The 16904-nt window shown below is 36.7% G+C and overlaps 2 protein-coding genes across 2 annotated transcripts; both read right to left on the bottom strand.

Moving 5' to 3' along the window:
• Positions 1–14116: 14116 nt before the first annotated feature.
• Positions 14117–14597, bottom strand: LOC127104179 (plasma membrane ATPase 2-like). The gene is made up of 2 exons (XM_051041379.1): positions 14532–14597; positions 14117–14488 (listed from the first exon to the last, which is right to left on the bottom strand). The coding sequence occupies exons 1-2, from the start codon at positions 14595–14597 to the stop codon at positions 14117–14119; spliced, it is 438 nt and encodes a 145-aa protein (XP_050897336.1).
• Positions 14598–14883: 286 nt separating this feature from the next.
• LOC127104178 (SUMO-activating enzyme subunit 2-like) lies at positions 14884–15492 on the bottom strand. The gene has a single exon (XM_051041378.1). The coding sequence runs from the start codon at positions 15490–15492 to the stop codon at positions 14884–14886; it is 609 nt and encodes a 202-aa protein (XP_050897335.1).
• Positions 15493–16904: the final 1412 nt, after the last annotated feature.

Genomic DNA, 16904 nt, shown 5'->3' with positions numbered 1-16904 from the left:
CCAAGGAAAGGGGTGTATAACCATGAAGGTGTCAACCTGAATTGTGGTGTTTAAACCAAAGGGAAAAACACGGGGACTAACACGGTAAAGGAAAAAAGAACAGGAAGATTCTAATGGCATTAACATCAACAAAACCATCAATGTTAGGGAACAAAGCCAAACCATAGATGAGCAAAACAAAGATGGCTTCAAAAGCATCCACACTACCGACTTGAGCAAAGGCAGTAGCTTTCCCTATGAAAAACTCATAAGTCAACCCAAACATTCCTCCTTTCTTCACCCAATGAGCCTTAATCTCAGACTTCTTCAGATGAAGAGCTTCAGCTATGATATGAGATTTGGGAATCTCCTCCAATCCACTAAATGGCACCTTATCAGAAACAGGTATTCGCAAGAGATGGATGTACTCCTCTAACGTAGGCACAAGCCGATAATCAGGAAAAATAAAGCAACGGTAAAGAGGGTCATAAAACTGAACTAACACACTCAAGAGTTCTTTAACCACATCAGCAGATAACACAGATAGAAGCTTCACATGACGTTGCTTGAAGTCCAAGGGATCTAATATAAAGGATGATAACTTCCTTAGCTCTTTCAAGTTAGGACATTTGAAACCGTACTTCTTAGTGTTCCTTTGTCCATAATCCATGGTCTGAAAATATTTGCAAATAAAACCTCAGTTCCTTGAAGTTATTTTTCGTGTGATGAATGTCATGATGTGTATGAATGCATGAATGCAACAATCACAAATAAGGGATCACACACAAGGCAAACAAACAAAGGTCAAGGGATGAATCAAGTCATTATCAAGATCAATCATCCATTTTAGTTGATTATGGTTTTCACCTTATCAACACCCAAGTTCCATTGATATTGACAAGACTTAATTGGATCAATCAAGAATCAAAGGGTTTGTTGTGAGTCACAAGCATGGAGTCAGGTTAAGAACCATCCCAAAGGAGTTTACTAAGGATAAAAACCTTTAGATCATATTCTAAAAAGTTCCTAGAGTCTTAATTCCATTTATCGGATATTATAGGTTAGGATGACTGACTCATCAACCCATAATATTCTCAAGAGAAACTCGTCTGAATATAGTATTGTGTAACAACTGTTATCAAGTCTACACCTGAACAGTCTCCGCACCACGTCCTAAATAAGCCAAGTTGGGTTAAATGTTCTACGGTCCTCAGCTTCTCGGACCCCAAATCAGAGAAAGTAATGCCTAACCACAAATAACTTGTGTGACATCAATAGCTCCAAAAGGGTATCCACTTAGTAGATGGGTCTCAAACCAACTTGTTAAGGACTACTCCACACAAGTCGAACATGACTATACCATCCTCTTATCTTAATTTCACTCAAGTTCAAGTTAGAACTTATCTCACCATTCAGAGATCACCAAGCACAACAAGCAGATGATATCACACAAACAAGTATACAAACATCAAATATACAATTATATACACATAAAAAGTAGGCTAAACCCACTGAGGACTACTCCCCAGCAGAGTCACCACTTAATTTCTATAGCGGTAAATTCATGACCATTAAGCTATGGATAAACTTAACGTCAATAAAACCAGAGTCGCCACCACGCTTTTATTGTTTCTCAAGGAAAAGGGAAAAGTACGAACAAAACCCAAAGATAATAAGTTTTCAAATCAAAACTAATAAAATGCCAGAGATTATAGGTAAGGGGGTTGGTTACACAGAGGGAAGGTGTTAGCACCCAAAGTGTCCTAGGTACTCCTAGGGAGCCCTTTTTTATGTGTGTATGTGTTTTTGGTATAAAAGATGTTTGCAATAAATAGAGTACGGGGATGAGAAAAGAATTCATTAATTATATTTTTATGTTTGACAAGACCTTCAGACTTGTGCCTACGTACCAACATAAAATGAGGGATTAAAACCTCGTAGTTCGTGATATCTATTTCAAAATGAGTGGATTTGCTTTTAATCAAAATTTAAATTTAAAAGAGGCACAAATGCCCAAAAGAGTTTGAATGAGTGTTAGTTCTTTTTGTATTTTGAAATTTTAAGTCAATATGATTAGATTCATTTACAAGTTTCATTTAAGAAAAGAGTTAAAAAAATGCAATGACATAAGGCCGAAGTTTCTAATTTTCAATATAGTCTAAGTTTTGAAACCACAGGCAAAGATGAGTTTTTTGAAAAGGGGGAGAGATTTTGAAATTTAAGAAGTGGGAGGAGATGAAAAGACTAATCCTAAGCATACAATTAAAAGTTAAGAGTTGGAAAGATCTGACCAATGGGATGCAATCCAACAGATAAGAATGTCATATAAAAAACCCACTTTCCCTTTGGACTTTGAATCAAGAAAAATCAACAAGCAAATAGCAATATGAAGAGCAAGGCATCAAAAAAAGATAGCCACATCCAAGCAAGCAACTTCACAACTGACAATCTTTTTTGTCTTCTCATGTATCAGATGACATACTCCTTGATTGGCTCAGAATAAGGCATTCGACACAGGTTCAAAATAACAGTTGCATCAAGACCATGTAGCAGATAAATTCATGTGGATCCCAATACTTGCATCAGATGAAAGCTCAAATCATAATAACTTGGTTTCAGAAATGTTGGTATTGACCAAGTCCTTTTGCATATGAAAGGTTGCCTAATTCTAAGTCCAAAAGCTCAAATCAAATCCAACAGTCCACACAAACATTTTTAGGAGTTTTGTTGTTTATTAAGTATTTTAAGATCCTAAGACCACAAACGCAAACAAAGTACACAAACAAATATATACAATCACAATATATGGCTCAAATGAGCAAAGTGAAAATGACATAAACATAAACAAGTTAAATGATATGTAAATGACAAATGAAATAGTAAATGACTAGAATTTAAATTGCATAAAGTAAATGACTTGAAAATAAAAGCAAGAATAATAAAAGTTAGTGGAGTTTTGCTTTTCAATTAAGTCATTCTTTGGAGAACACTCAACCCTCTATTCACAAGCATGGATCCTTGAACCAAGACATCTTCCAAAGGAAGGAAAAAGGCCAAGTTTCCATATAATACCATGAAAGGGGGGATACTTACAATCTCACTTACTAGAATGTTATGCCTTTAGGGTCAAAATTTAGCACTATGTTAAGCAATCATAATTGGACTTATGTAGAAGTCACAACTATCTGATGCCGGACAATAGAAATTTTGGTGTTAATGCATGTTAGAGATATGGTATAATGAACCATACTCCTAAAACATACCACACACAAAAAGAAAAAGATCAAAGGATGGACTTATCTCATCCATACTTGTATTGGTTCATCTAACACAAAGTTATTGATGAACCAATTAGCCTTAGGATATTGAGACTTCATTGGTCAATGAGAGGGATGAGATGGAATGGGATTGAAGATGAAGAGGGAGGGGAGATGAGAGAAACACAAATTGGTCATGGGAGGAATTTATCAAATTAAAATCATTCATTCATTTTGGGAGATGAAATGTACATTTCATCAATCCCCCTAAATCCAATGATTTTAATCCAACAAAAGTCAAAACAACCTTGACCAAGGCCCAAACACATAGTCAAACTTCACAAGTCAATAAAAAAATGGCTCAACCTAATTTTTGCACAATTAATCAATTAAAAATCAAATTAAAATGCACTTAAATTCAATTATGTTTGGTCAAAAACCTAAAACCTCCTCAAAACACGGAATAAATGGCCAAGAGATTTATCCTAGGTCAAACAAGGTCAAAGGACCTTAGACAAAATATTTCATAATTATTAAAAAGTCGGAAGTATTTTTAAACAATTAAATCATGAAAAATATCAAAATTAATCCAAAAAATAATTTTAATTCAGAAAATGAAAGAGGAAAATATTTGAAAATTTCGGTGAAAGTCCCATATTTTTTGGATTAAAAATAAAATTAATATGAATTAATCAAAATAAATGAATTAAATGAAAAATCAGAAAATATGAAAAATCAGGGGCCATCAGATCTTCCTCATTAATTGAGGTGGCAGATCTGATGGCCACGCGCGTGCTATCCATGGTAGAATTGAGTCAAAGCGCCACACACGTCGTAATCAAAAGCAATGGGCCTGATTAAGACGTGGAACCAAGATCAGATGGTCCAAGGGAAAAGGGAAAAGTATGAACAAAACCCAAAAATAAGAAGTTTTCAAATCAAAACAAATAAAATGCCAGAGATTACAGGTAAGGGGGTTGGTTACACAAAGGGAAGGTGTTAGCACCCAAAGTGTCCTAGGTACTCCTAGGGAGCCCTTTTTTGTGTGCATATGTGTTTTTGTACAAAATGATATTTGCAATAAATAGAATGGGGGATGAGAAAAGAATTCATTAATTATATTTTTGTGTTTGACAAGACCTTCGGACTTGTGCCGACGTACCAACATAAAAATGAGGGATCAAAACCTCGTAGTTCGTGGTATCAATTCCAAAGTGAGTGCATTGCTTTTAACAAAATTTAAGTTTGAAAGGCACAAGGGCCTAAAATGGTTTGAATGAGTGTTAGTTCTTTTTTGCTTTTGAAATTTTAGGTCAAGTATGGTTAAATTTATTTACAAAATTGATTAAGAAAAGATTTTTAAAAATGCAATGGCATAAGACCAAAGTTTCTAGTTTGCAATGAGGTCAAAGTTTAGAAAACAGTCACAAGCAAAGAAGATTTTAAAAGGAGAGAGAGATTTTGAAATTAAAGAAATGGGGAGGAGATGAAGAGACTAATCCTAAGCATAAATTTAAAAGTTGAGAGTTGAAAAGATCTGACCAATGGGCTGCAATCCAATAGATAAGAATGTCATATAGATACCCAAATTTGCCTTGGACTTTAGAATCACACAACAATCAATACACAAACCGCAAGTTGAAGAGCAAGGCATCAAATAAAGATAGCCACATCCAAGCTTAACAACTCCATGATCTTCTCCAAAGTTTCCCATGTAGCAGATGGCTTCCAAGATGGCATACATCACAAGTTCAAAATAACAGCTTCATAATGATCATGTTGCAGATGAACTCAAATGGATCTTCAATGATGTATCAGTTGAAGTTTTAATTCACAAGCATTTGGTCTCATGAAACTTGGCATTGGCCAAGTCCTTTGCATAGGGAATGTTGCCTAAATTCTAGGTCCAATTGTCTCAGATCACACCAACAGTCCACACAACATATATTTTTTTTAAGGTTTTTGTTCTTATTATGTACATTAAGGTCAAAAGACCATACAAACAATCACAATATACACAATCATAAAATATGGTCCAAGTGGACAAAGTAAAAATGACATTAACATAAACAACTTGAATGGTATGAATAATGGTAAATTAATAAGGCTTAGAAATTAAAGTGCATTAAAAGTAAATGACTTGAAATTAAATGTTAGTTGTTAATGAGTTAGGAGTTAGTATTGCTTTTGCTTTTGTTTAAGTCATTCTTTGGAGAACACTCAACCCACTTATCACAAGCATGGATCCTTGAACCAAGATATCTTCCAAAGGAAGGAAAAAAGGCCAAGTTTCCACACAATACCATGAAAGAGGGGAGACGTACAATCTCACTAACTAGAATATTATGTATTTTATGTCAAAATTTAGCGCTATATTAAGCAATCGTAATTGGACTTATGTAGAAGTCACAACTATTTGAGGCGGGGCAATAGAATCTTGGTGTTAATGCATGTTAGAGACATAGTATGATGAACTATGCTCATGAAACATACCACACACAAAAATAATATGCAAAGTGGGGGACCTAATCTCATCCATACTTATGTTGATTTTGCAATCAACTAGCCTTAGGATATAGAGACATTATAGGTCCATGACATGAATGCATAAAGAATGGGAATGAGATGAAGAGGGAGGGGGAATGGATCAAACACAAATTGGTCAAAGAAGGACTTTTACCAAGTTAAGATCATTCATTCATTTTAGGAGATGGAATGTATATTCCATCAATCTCCTAAATCCAATGATCTTAACCTAATAAAGTCAATTCAACCTTGACCAAGGCCCAACAACACAAGTCAAACTCACAAAGTCAATTAAAATGGCTCTACACAATTTATTTGGCATTTAATCAATTAAAAATAATAAACATAATGAATTAAATTAAATATGGTTTGTCAAATTCCTAAAACCTCAACAAAACACCAAAGAAATGGCCATGAGATTTATCATAGGTCAAATAAGGTCAAAGGACCTTGGAGAAAATTTTTCAGAATTTTTGGAAACTCAAAAGTATTTTTAAATAATAAAAAATATTCACAAAATCAATTAAATCATAAAAAATATTAATAATGATCCAAAAAATAATTTTAATTCAGAAAATGAAAGAGGATTTTATTTTAAAAAATTTGGTGAAACTCTCAATTTTTTTTGGATCAATATTAAATTTAATATGAATTAATGAAAATAAAAGAAATAAAATGAAAATCAATTAATCTGAAAAAACGTGGACCACTTGATCTCCCTCATTAATTGATGTGGAAGATCAAGTGGTGGAAAACGCGTGTTCCATGATACGCTTGAGTCAGTACGCCACACGTCTGGTATTCACAATGAGCGCTCAAGATTAAAACGATTTGAATTGATCAGATGGCTCTAGACCACGCCACCTCATTGTCGGAGCAAAATGCTGGTCATCTTCTCCGATGACCCTGGTCGGACTAGATCCCTCATCACCATCACATAAATTAAAAAAGAGGACATTATCTTATAGTAAAAATGTCGTATATCACGAATATCACCTTAATTTAACCTAACTCCAAGTATATTAAGAGATACATGAAGTTGAATTTTGAGGTGTATGAACTGAGTTGCTTCGATTTGGCCTCAAAGCAACTCAATCTTCTTGCCTACATTGGTAGGACTTCAGACAACCAAGGATGCAAGAGAATTGATGAGAATTGAGGGAGAATCGAAGAAAAGGAAAATCAGGAAAAATACCTTCAATGTTGTGCATAACTGGATCTCTTTTGCTTGAATCCGTGCTTGATCTTACTTATGGAGCTTGTAGAAGTAGATTAGGAATGGTACAAGGCTTTGGATCCCGGAGTTCTTGAATCTCCAAACAATGAGATTCAAACTCAAATTTCAAGTGAAATTTATCAGGTTTTCCTTTGAATTGTGAGTTTCAATGGTTGGAGGCAAAGCTGGCGCGCAAGGTCCTTCAAACTGATGCAAGAGACCTCCATTTATAGCAAAATGTAAGTGATATTTGCACACTTGAAAATGCTTCCAAAATTGGCAATGTGAAGGGCACACTTGCATGGGCATGTACAGGCACATGAAGCAACTCAATTAGGTCCAAATGCAAGTGAAATGAAGTCTAAATGAGAATTGTGATGCAAGGCAAAAATGTATTGATATTTGAAACATGATTCTTACCAACTGATACAGCCATGTTCAAGCCATGCGCAGACCCCTCAAACTTTATCCAAAATTAATGATTTTGGACTCTTTGGAAAGGTTAGATCAAGAGGAACAACTCTTATGTTGAACACTTTTCCATTTGGAACTTGTATCATGGTGAATTTGGAGGTGGAAGTTTGGAAATTTCAACATGTCAAAATATTTTCTAAGTGTCAAGCTATATGTTTAGTTATTCCACCTTGGCTAACTTTTTATATTAGCTCCAAATGAGAACAGTGCCTTTATTAAAGTTGTAGCTCTTTCAAAAAAATTCAAAATGGTCACAAATTTGACATCATTTGGATTTGGTATGAATGAGTTATGCATTTTTGAAGTAGAGGAAAATCACTTGTTCAATGGTATTGGTCCAAAATGACCTATAATGTATCCTCATATCACGTGCTCATAAAAGTTGATTTATCTCTTCCTTCAAACATAAAAGTTGAAGTAGGCACCTTTAATTTGATTGTGTAACTTGGAAATATTTCATCTCATCAAAATTGAGAAAGTTATGGCCTTGAGAAGTTGACTTTCAAATTAGGGTTTAGACAAAATGACCTATAATCTTTCAACATAAAAAATGACTTTCCAAGAAAAAATAGCTCTAGAACTCAACATGAAAGTTGTTTATAATGTCATTTAGAGTAACTTTTCTCTTGGAATCATTTTCATATGATGCAAATTGTAGTAGATAGTGTCTAGGGAGACCCAGTTTTGATTAGATGAATTCATCTGGCCAACCACCATCAACCAACTTGCTAACTTGCGATTTTCTTGATGTTTAGACTCATGGGAGACCATATATGCATAAGATGATGAAATTTGAAGTGTCCCTTGAAGTATTTGATCAATGGGTGAAGAAGTTTGTTGAAGAAGTTACTCAAGATACCCAGATGAACTAGGATTTCCAAGGCAAACCAACTCCAAACTCTTGAAGAATTCTTGATAAAAATAACATGTAGAGATCAATGGGACTCATATATGATGCCTAGAACCATTATGGGTCATTTCTTGGTTGAGCTTTTAGCAATGAGGGTCTCAAACCCTAGATGTGAACTTGATAGCTCAATGGTGATCATGCTCTACCTACAAAAGAGTTAGACAAATACAAAGACATATTTTTGGTATTTTGGTTAGTAAAGGACAAAATAACAAGTATGATACAATCACATGGTGCTTGGTGATCTCTCCCAAAACAAACCCAATGAAAGAGGGGTAAGGAGGATGCCAAGGTGTGATCCCAATGATAATGCATATGATGAGGTAGCATGAGGGATCTTAAGGTCAAAATTAGGGTCTTACAGTGGATAAGTGGACAAGTATTTCCCTTATACTTTTCAAAGTCAAAGACTTTGAACTTCATCGGGATTTTCACATTTGGTACCAGGCAGAGCTCAACAGCACTCTTCCCAAACAGGTCTTTTCCTCTTAGAGTCTTCAACTCTTTTCGTAGCTCAAGGAATTGATCTTTCATTTCATCCATCTTCTCATAAACATATGGGCCCTCAGATGGCTCAGAATGGTAGATGGTATCCTTGACACGGGGTAAGGTATGAACAACTAGAGGTGGCATAGACATGACCGAGCTAGATGCCTACATAAAAGCAAAGGTAGGTGCAAACCCTTCAGGCATGAAGTTTTGTGGCATTCCCCATGGGAATCCCGCAGGCATAGACGAACTGGATTGGTTGGAAGCAACGGGCACAGTCGAGGTAGAAACCTCAGAAATGACAGTCCTCTGGGGAGGAGTTGCGGGAGTTGGTGAAGATTGATTATGCGCAGCAAAAACAAACTCCATCATGGCAGTCAACCGTGCAATCTCATCCTTTAACTCTCTATTCTCTTGTTCCAAATGTTCCATGATTCTGGGTTGATTGGCGCAAGTGTTGTATTAGTGAGTCAGCTCGGCTGAAGCATAGAAGAATAACCGATAAGACATTTGGCAGAAGAAACCTGTTATTCAAATGATGCATGAAATGCAATGTTTTTTGTTTATTTAATTTCGAGGAACATGGTGTTTTATTTGCAAACATATAATAACAATAATAACAATTTGATTGACCATAAAAATCTCTTTTATTCATAAAATTTAGAAGGATTAGACTGAGTACAACTTCAGAAACCAAAGTATAAATACAAGAGAAAAGGAAACTAATCATCCTAAGGATCCCTTAGCCACAGTGTCAGATGATCTGGCTGTTGTCGCGTACTTCCTTCGGATGCGTCGAATCTCGGTCTCAAAAGATATCTTCATCTGAGCCTTCTCAAGGACAAGCTGATCAACAATCTTCTTCCAAGCACCGGAAGGATGAGGCATACTAGAGGAAGATGGACCCTCGAGCTCTCTCTGTCTCTTCACTGCTTGGTCTTCAAGAAGTTCAATAAGAGCATCTTTGTCCTTTGACTCAAGCTGTAATTCCACATTCTTTCGACTCAAAGCATGCAACCTCTCTTCCCACATATCTCTCTCTTGATTCATCTTGGTGAGCGCGTCTTCCAACTCCTCTACATCTTGGTTAGGGAGAGTTAACGGCTCTTCCACAACCAAAGACATAGGTCTTTCACAAGCATACGGTATCTTCAACTCCAAAGCTCTCTTCTTCACCCAAATAGTGTAAGCTTCCAAAGCTACACAATTGCATGGACTAATCTCGGATCTCCCTTTCCTATGCACTTTATGCCAAGTGTGTATCATCTTCTGCTTCAAATGTTGGGGATCTTTACCCTCTTGATAGAAAAGACCTTCTAACTGAGCTTTATTAGGTTTGTCTCTTAAGGGGAACCCAAGTTGACGACGAGCCAAAACAGGGTTGTAGTTGATTCCTCCTTGTGTACCAATAAGAGGTACATTAGAGAACTCACCATAACTATCAATAACATCCACACTACTTAATGTAGGATCATACCAAACAATATCATCATTACTGTCGTACCTCAATGGGAACCATTAGGTTAGTTGTGTGCGTTAGTGTTAGTTGAAATATTTGGTTATTCGAATTATTAGGTGGGAAAGAAGAATAAAAGAAAGGAAAATGTTTTTGGATTTTTGACGAAGGACTAAACCTAAGTTTTTTATTAGTGGGCCTGACAAGATTTACAAATCCTGCTCCTACGTATCTCAAAAGAGAAATCAAGGCTTACATAGTTCTGGGAAGAAAAATGTTTGTTTGTTGGTCGATTTTAGCGAAATCTACTTTGTGTCAAATCGACGAAAACATTGTTGGACTACCCAAAACAGGTGGAAAAACATTGCCTTGCATTGTTTTGAAACAAAGTACCTTTCGTTTGTGAAAAGGTTTAAGAGATCAATCGCACGGCGGCGAGGAAAGAAATTGATTGATTTGATGTGTTTTGAATAATGGCGAGAACTTGGATGAGCGAGATATACATCTCGAATCCTAGTCTCAGGAGTGCACGGTATACACCATGTTCCATTTCCATCTTTATTGAAAAAGTATTAAGGTAGGAATTAGGTATTTTGAAGTTTGAAAGACGAGTACTTGTGACTTGCAAGCTCTTACAGCTTGGGTCTAGTACTCGGGACTACATCTGGACATTCCACCCAGGCGGTCCGTTTCTTTCCAATATTGCTAAGAAAATTATTCGAATATTTACGAATGTTTTGGAGGGAAGACGGATATTTATGGCTTGCAAGCTCTTACAGCTTGAGCCTAATATTCGGGATTACGACTGGATATTCCCTCCAGGTAATCTTTTTCTTCCAACTTTATTAAGAAAAATGGTTTAAATATTTATGAATATTTTGGAGAGAAGACGAATATTTATGGCTTGCAAGCTCTTACAGCTTGAGCCTAATATTCGGGATTATAACTGGATATTCCCTCCAGGATAATATTTTTCTTCACGTTTTATTTAGAAAACGATTTGAATATTAGAGTGTTAAAGAGAAGACGAATATTAACGGCTTGCAAGCTCTTACAACTTGAGCCTAATATTCGGGATTATGACTGGATATTCCCTCCAGGATAATCTTTTTCTTCATGTTTTATTTAGAAAACGATTTGAATATTGGAGTAAAATAACCAAAGTACAGAGGTTTGAAATTATTGAAAGTTAAGTTGATGTTGCTTAAGAGCTCATTGTAAGAAGGCCCAAGAGTAAGCCATGTGAGGTTGACGGTGATGCTTAAAAGCAATCGACTTACAAGGGTATAGAAATGGGCTCGACATTGAATCGAGAATTAGGTGATTTATTTTTGGTTTTTGGTCAATGAAATTGAAATGGTTATTCATAATTGTAAAGTACCACACACATGAAATCAATATTTTGTACAAATGAACGGACAAACACAAACATAATAGTTCACATAAATCCAAAAAAAAGAAATAGTTTCCCTAGTTATATTAAATAATGAAGAAATTATGTTCATTAATTAGATTGTGAAACTATATAATTAAATATGAGTTGTTAATAATAATGGTAATAAAGATTTAATTGATAGAATAAAAAACTTCATCTAAATCAAACAAAATTTGATTTATTATTATTATTATTTTTTAAAATGAGAGAAAAAAGAAAATGCTAACCTAAACACAAACTTCCCAAGGCGGACGGGCCTTGAAGGCTCCTAAGGCCCACTAGGGCACACTACACTACACAGAATGTAAGTGGGCCGCAAACCCGAGAGGCCCACTAGAGCAGAGTCTAGACGGGTCAACAGAACCCTAGACCGGATCCAACACCCTTTCTACCCTCTGCAGGAGAATATGTGAGGAAACGAAAGTTCTCCAATACGAACGGTCACATGGGGTGACGGAAAAAACAAGTCATTTATGCAGAGGGAAAAATGAAACGGTAGACAACCTTGGGAAGTGGCAAAGAGCCTTGTCATCAACAAGCCCTCAAGAAATTAAACCAGACCCCCTAGGGAAAAGAAAGAAACAGAGTCCCCAAACACCTTAACTTCTCCCTCTCTGCTCAAAATGTTTACCTCCTTCTACTCTAAAAAGGGCTCGCAGAAAACCAAAGTTCTACTTCTCTTCTTCAATTGCAAAGCAAATTTAAGCATTAAGGGAATACATGCGCTCAATATATACCGATTTCATGAACCCTAATCACAAACCGAACCTAAACACCGCATGAAAGAACATAACAAATCATTTGCAGAGACGTAAATCACGCACGAAAAAAATGAGTTACGCATACATTCGGCGGTATCAGCATAAATCCAAGTACAACATAATGAAGAAGAGAGAAGAAAAGAACTACCAGATTGAGATTCTTCGGAGGCAGATGAATATGTATGTGCTTTTATACCCTTCCTATTTCTTCGAGTCCTCTACTTCTACTCCAAGTTCTTCATGATCGTGCTCTTTTGCTTACAGTGATATTGTTACGTCTGTGAGGAGGTGATGCGGTTTAGCTCAAGACACACTCAGGTTCTAATGACGAATCTGAGCGGCATGGTTGCAAGAGCTTTTGGTATAAGGGTTTTTTTTATGTTCCTTCCAAATTTCGTTCTGCCTCTCTTTTCTAGGGTTTTTCGCCGTTATCTCACCTCTTTTTTATACTCATCTGGTTAGGGTTTTTGATTCAGCTTATGGAGATCAAAAGGGCATGCTCTTGGGAGTGCTTTAAGGTGCTCAGTTTGTTTGCCTCAATTTGGTACTCAATCTGAAAAGGTAATACGATCTTATGCTTTCTTGCTTTGAATTCGTCTGGATTCTCTTTTGGGGTATTTGTTGAATTTTTACCACCTTGCTAATTTGTTTGTTTTTACTGCAGTGAAAATTCTTGCAACTTTGAGGTTCGGTGTCGCTTTATAGCGAGTGCAAGTCCTTGTGCATATATGTTCAGAGTTGAAGAATGGTTTTCAATTTGTCACAAGTTTTGATGGCGGTTCACAAGGCGTCATCCATTTAGCTTCTGCCGCACCCAAAATCCCCGTGCTACTGAATATAGAAGCCTTGCAAGAGTACTCAGTTGAAGGTGTGAGTTTTTCTAATTTGAAACTTTTCTCGGGCCTCAAAACAATGAAAGTTGGTTGTTCGGGGTAGTCTGTTTTTCTTTAGGCAAAACTCACTTTTACTGATGTATTTGAAAATGCTCAATTTAAACACTTTTTGACTCCTTGTTTTCAAAGACTTGAGTTGAGTTTCTATTTTGATTTTTTTTTGTTTTGGGTACTGACTTTTGTGACATTTGCTATTGCTTTCACCAAACAAATTGCATCAAAACCACTAGAATGGGAGCAACAACAATCACAATTCAAATCTCAGTGATTCAACAAGTCCCACATGGAAGACCTCCGCCTTGATTCCGTCGCCAGCAATCGTGCATTATTGATTTCAATTTCAACGGAAAGAGGTAAACAGCAGAGCCAACTTTTGATTCCTTTTAAAAGCATGGAAGCTAAAGAAGTAAAGGTCGCTTTTGCACTTGGAAAAATGGAGGTGATTCAAGTGAAAAGGTAGGAAATGTAACTGGTACAGGATTGCAATAATTTTCTGCTACAACCTGTTGTTGGTGCCATGTTCAACTGACAATTGCATTGTGAATTGGTAGGTTTGGCAACGGGATGCTGCAGGCTTGGTTTCTTGGTGTGTCGGCTAGTGAATGGACCATTTCACAAAGTTTGCATGGTTTGCTCATGTAACGTCGTCCTAATATGATGTCATGACGTTGCAGGATCATGTGAGGAGACCTTTATTGATAAAGTTTTTTTTGACAAATATCACTCTATTTCTTTTGGAAATCCCAATATCTTATCATTCAAGCTTGTATTTTCTTCATTTATGCAGGATAGCTCTGGCTTCGAACTCTTACGCTTAAAGTCGGTCTCATTGTGCGCCAGGTTTGGGGTCTGTTCTGGTGCACCTTTGCTCACTCTATGTATTTTAACCTCTTGATCAATATAAGTCACTGATGTCCGCTTATTGGTAGGACTTAATGGAAGGAAATGCACTTCTTCTACACCAGCACGTGCCTCTTTTGGATCAGCTAGCGTCGCAACTATGGCGGTGTCTATTGCATCTTGATTTTCCAGTCTTGAAGCTTGAGCGATCATCAAAACAACGGTTTCAGCATCCACTCCTTTTGCAAAAACCTCAACAAGATTTTTGTCACAATTAGAGTTCTAGTTTTATCACTGCAAAGATATCCATGCCGGCCATCCCTTTCATGGCTGTCATCCTCATATGCTGCCGAATTGGCATTGTCATAACGTTCGATCGCAGACTGGTCCAGGACTCCCAAGGCAGCAAATTGTAAAATTTTAATCCTTGTTCATGCTCTTCATGTACATCGTAAACTTGGTGAATTTACGCCGAACTTGTTGTGTTTGACGTTGTCTGCTGATAAGGATTGTTGGTGTTTTTTTTTTTGTATAGATCAGTTGTAACCTATAAAATAAGTAGCTGCATAGCAATACGATTCTTTGTTCTTGAGACAACATATATGGCCGTTTGCAGATTGTCATCATCATACTCATCATTTGTCAAATCATGGTGATGAGCCATCAGTACTGCTCTTCTTATTGCATACAAGTCCTCCATCAGCAAGTCTGACTGCACAGAAACGAAGAAATGCAATTGCATTAAGGACAATATCACTATTGAACCGTCTATTTGTAAATGTCGAAAGGCATCCAGCACAATCAGTGAAGGTCGTTGTTTCTGCGGTTGCTGTCCATCCTGAGAGAACCATTCCATCAGGTTCTTTCTCTTCATCAAATTCCTCTCTGTGTTTTATATTGATATCGCATTTCAATTTCTGTTGAAAATCCTCTACTATAAGCATTGTACCACCAGTTACAGGAGAAGGAAAATCAGCTAGGACCTTTTCAAGATTGGCATCATAAATTGCAACAATGTCGTCCTCAATATGACCAGCCTCATAGAGAAGGTTTGAAGCATTCATAATAAGTGGAAGGTTCATCCCAAGCTTAGCCTTGATGATCTTTTCAGCAACGTCCTTCAACTTTGAGCGGTTTGTATTTATTTCAAGCAATATCGGACTCTCAGAGCAAACATAACACGATTTGTTTGGTTCAAACGGCTCCACTGGCATAAGTAGCAGGTTTCTTGATGGGCGTTCCAGATAATATGTCATTCTACATCTATTAACGTCATTTTTCAGCACCTTAATTCCTTCAATGACAATCAAACCAGCAATTTTCTAGAAGATCATTTTTATCTGATGCTTCTGCAGCATATACTTCTGCTTCGGTACCCACTGTGGCTGCAGCATCAGAGCCTAAGGCATGTGCTTCTGACTGCAAATGCTTGCAAACAATTCCCCGATAAAGAGCAGCCTCTGCTTCCATCAATACAATGCTTGGAGGACAATAAACCGCTTCCCCCTCTGTTGTGTCACTATTTGATGATATATACTGCTGGATATTTTTTTTCGCAGGCATTTGTTCAAGTTATGGATGGTACACTCTACACCCAAGTGAGTTTGCATTGCAGGAGGTCCAAGTGACGGAAGTGGTAATTTCTTGGTCTCTAACCACCCTTCATGTGCATTGCTGAGTCAGTGAGTTTTTGCAGAAACGCTGTATTTGATGTTGTGCAAAATTCTTAGAACATGGCATATTCTATTGAGCTGTCATATGCATGATAGATTTACATCTTCGGTTGGTCTTTTGCAGGTCACGCACACATGGACAGAATTAGCATGAAGGCTCCCCCTTGCAACTGCTGAATTGTCTTGGAATGAATGAAGAGAAAGACTAAGATCCTGTGTCGAGCTGTTTGTTCTTGAGATTATGCAAGAAGAGTAGCTTTGAAAATTCATTGAATTGCCAACAGAACTCGTCGGAGAAACGCGACAACATCATTATCAATACTTGATTGAATGAAACCTGATTGATTATGGTTCTACTGCAAAATTGTAACCAGAAGATTCTGAATTTTCCGCCTGGATAACCATTTTAATTGTTTTGTAAACCATTATTGTTATCCTCCTTGAACTTGAATTATTTCTCCACCAGTACTCTTCATTAATTTCTCTAGTTTGGAAATTTCAAAACAATGCTTATATTGTGCTTATGATGTTTCTTTTTTTTTTTAACTTCAACTATCATATTAATAATCATTGATGAATTTGGTTCAAAGTCAGACTGGAGTATGCGATATAGCAGCCTATTCAGACTGGACTATTTGATACAGCCTAGCCATCTACTATCTCAATAAATTATCTTTACAATAAATGAGACTGCACAATTGTGTTGAATGGCACAGAGGATGAGTCTTTCCTCCCAAAAAAAATTCAGCATCGAGGTTGAGCCCTTTCCTAAACATCAATTGCTTGTTGTTGACTTACAGAGGACACTGAATAATGGAGACGTCAAGCAACTATCAAAAGGCTTCAACCTTTGTTAAAAAGAAAATGTGAGGTTTCAAACTTTGTTAAAACAAAGATGTGAGCAAAGTCTATTATCACACGTCAATCATCAATTTCTTGAACCCATGCTAAACCTTGAAAAATAGCTTCGACAGCTGCATTAGGAACCAGAAGTC

The sequence above is a fragment of the Lathyrus oleraceus genome, chromosome 7, assembly GCF_024323335.1.
Source record: "Lathyrus oleraceus cultivar Zhongwan6 chromosome 7, CAAS_Psat_ZW6_1.0, whole genome shotgun sequence".
Lineage (NCBI taxonomy): Eukaryota > Viridiplantae > Streptophyta > Magnoliopsida > Fabales > Fabaceae > Lathyrus > Lathyrus oleraceus.
This window is presented reverse-complemented; position numbering and strand designations above follow the sequence as displayed.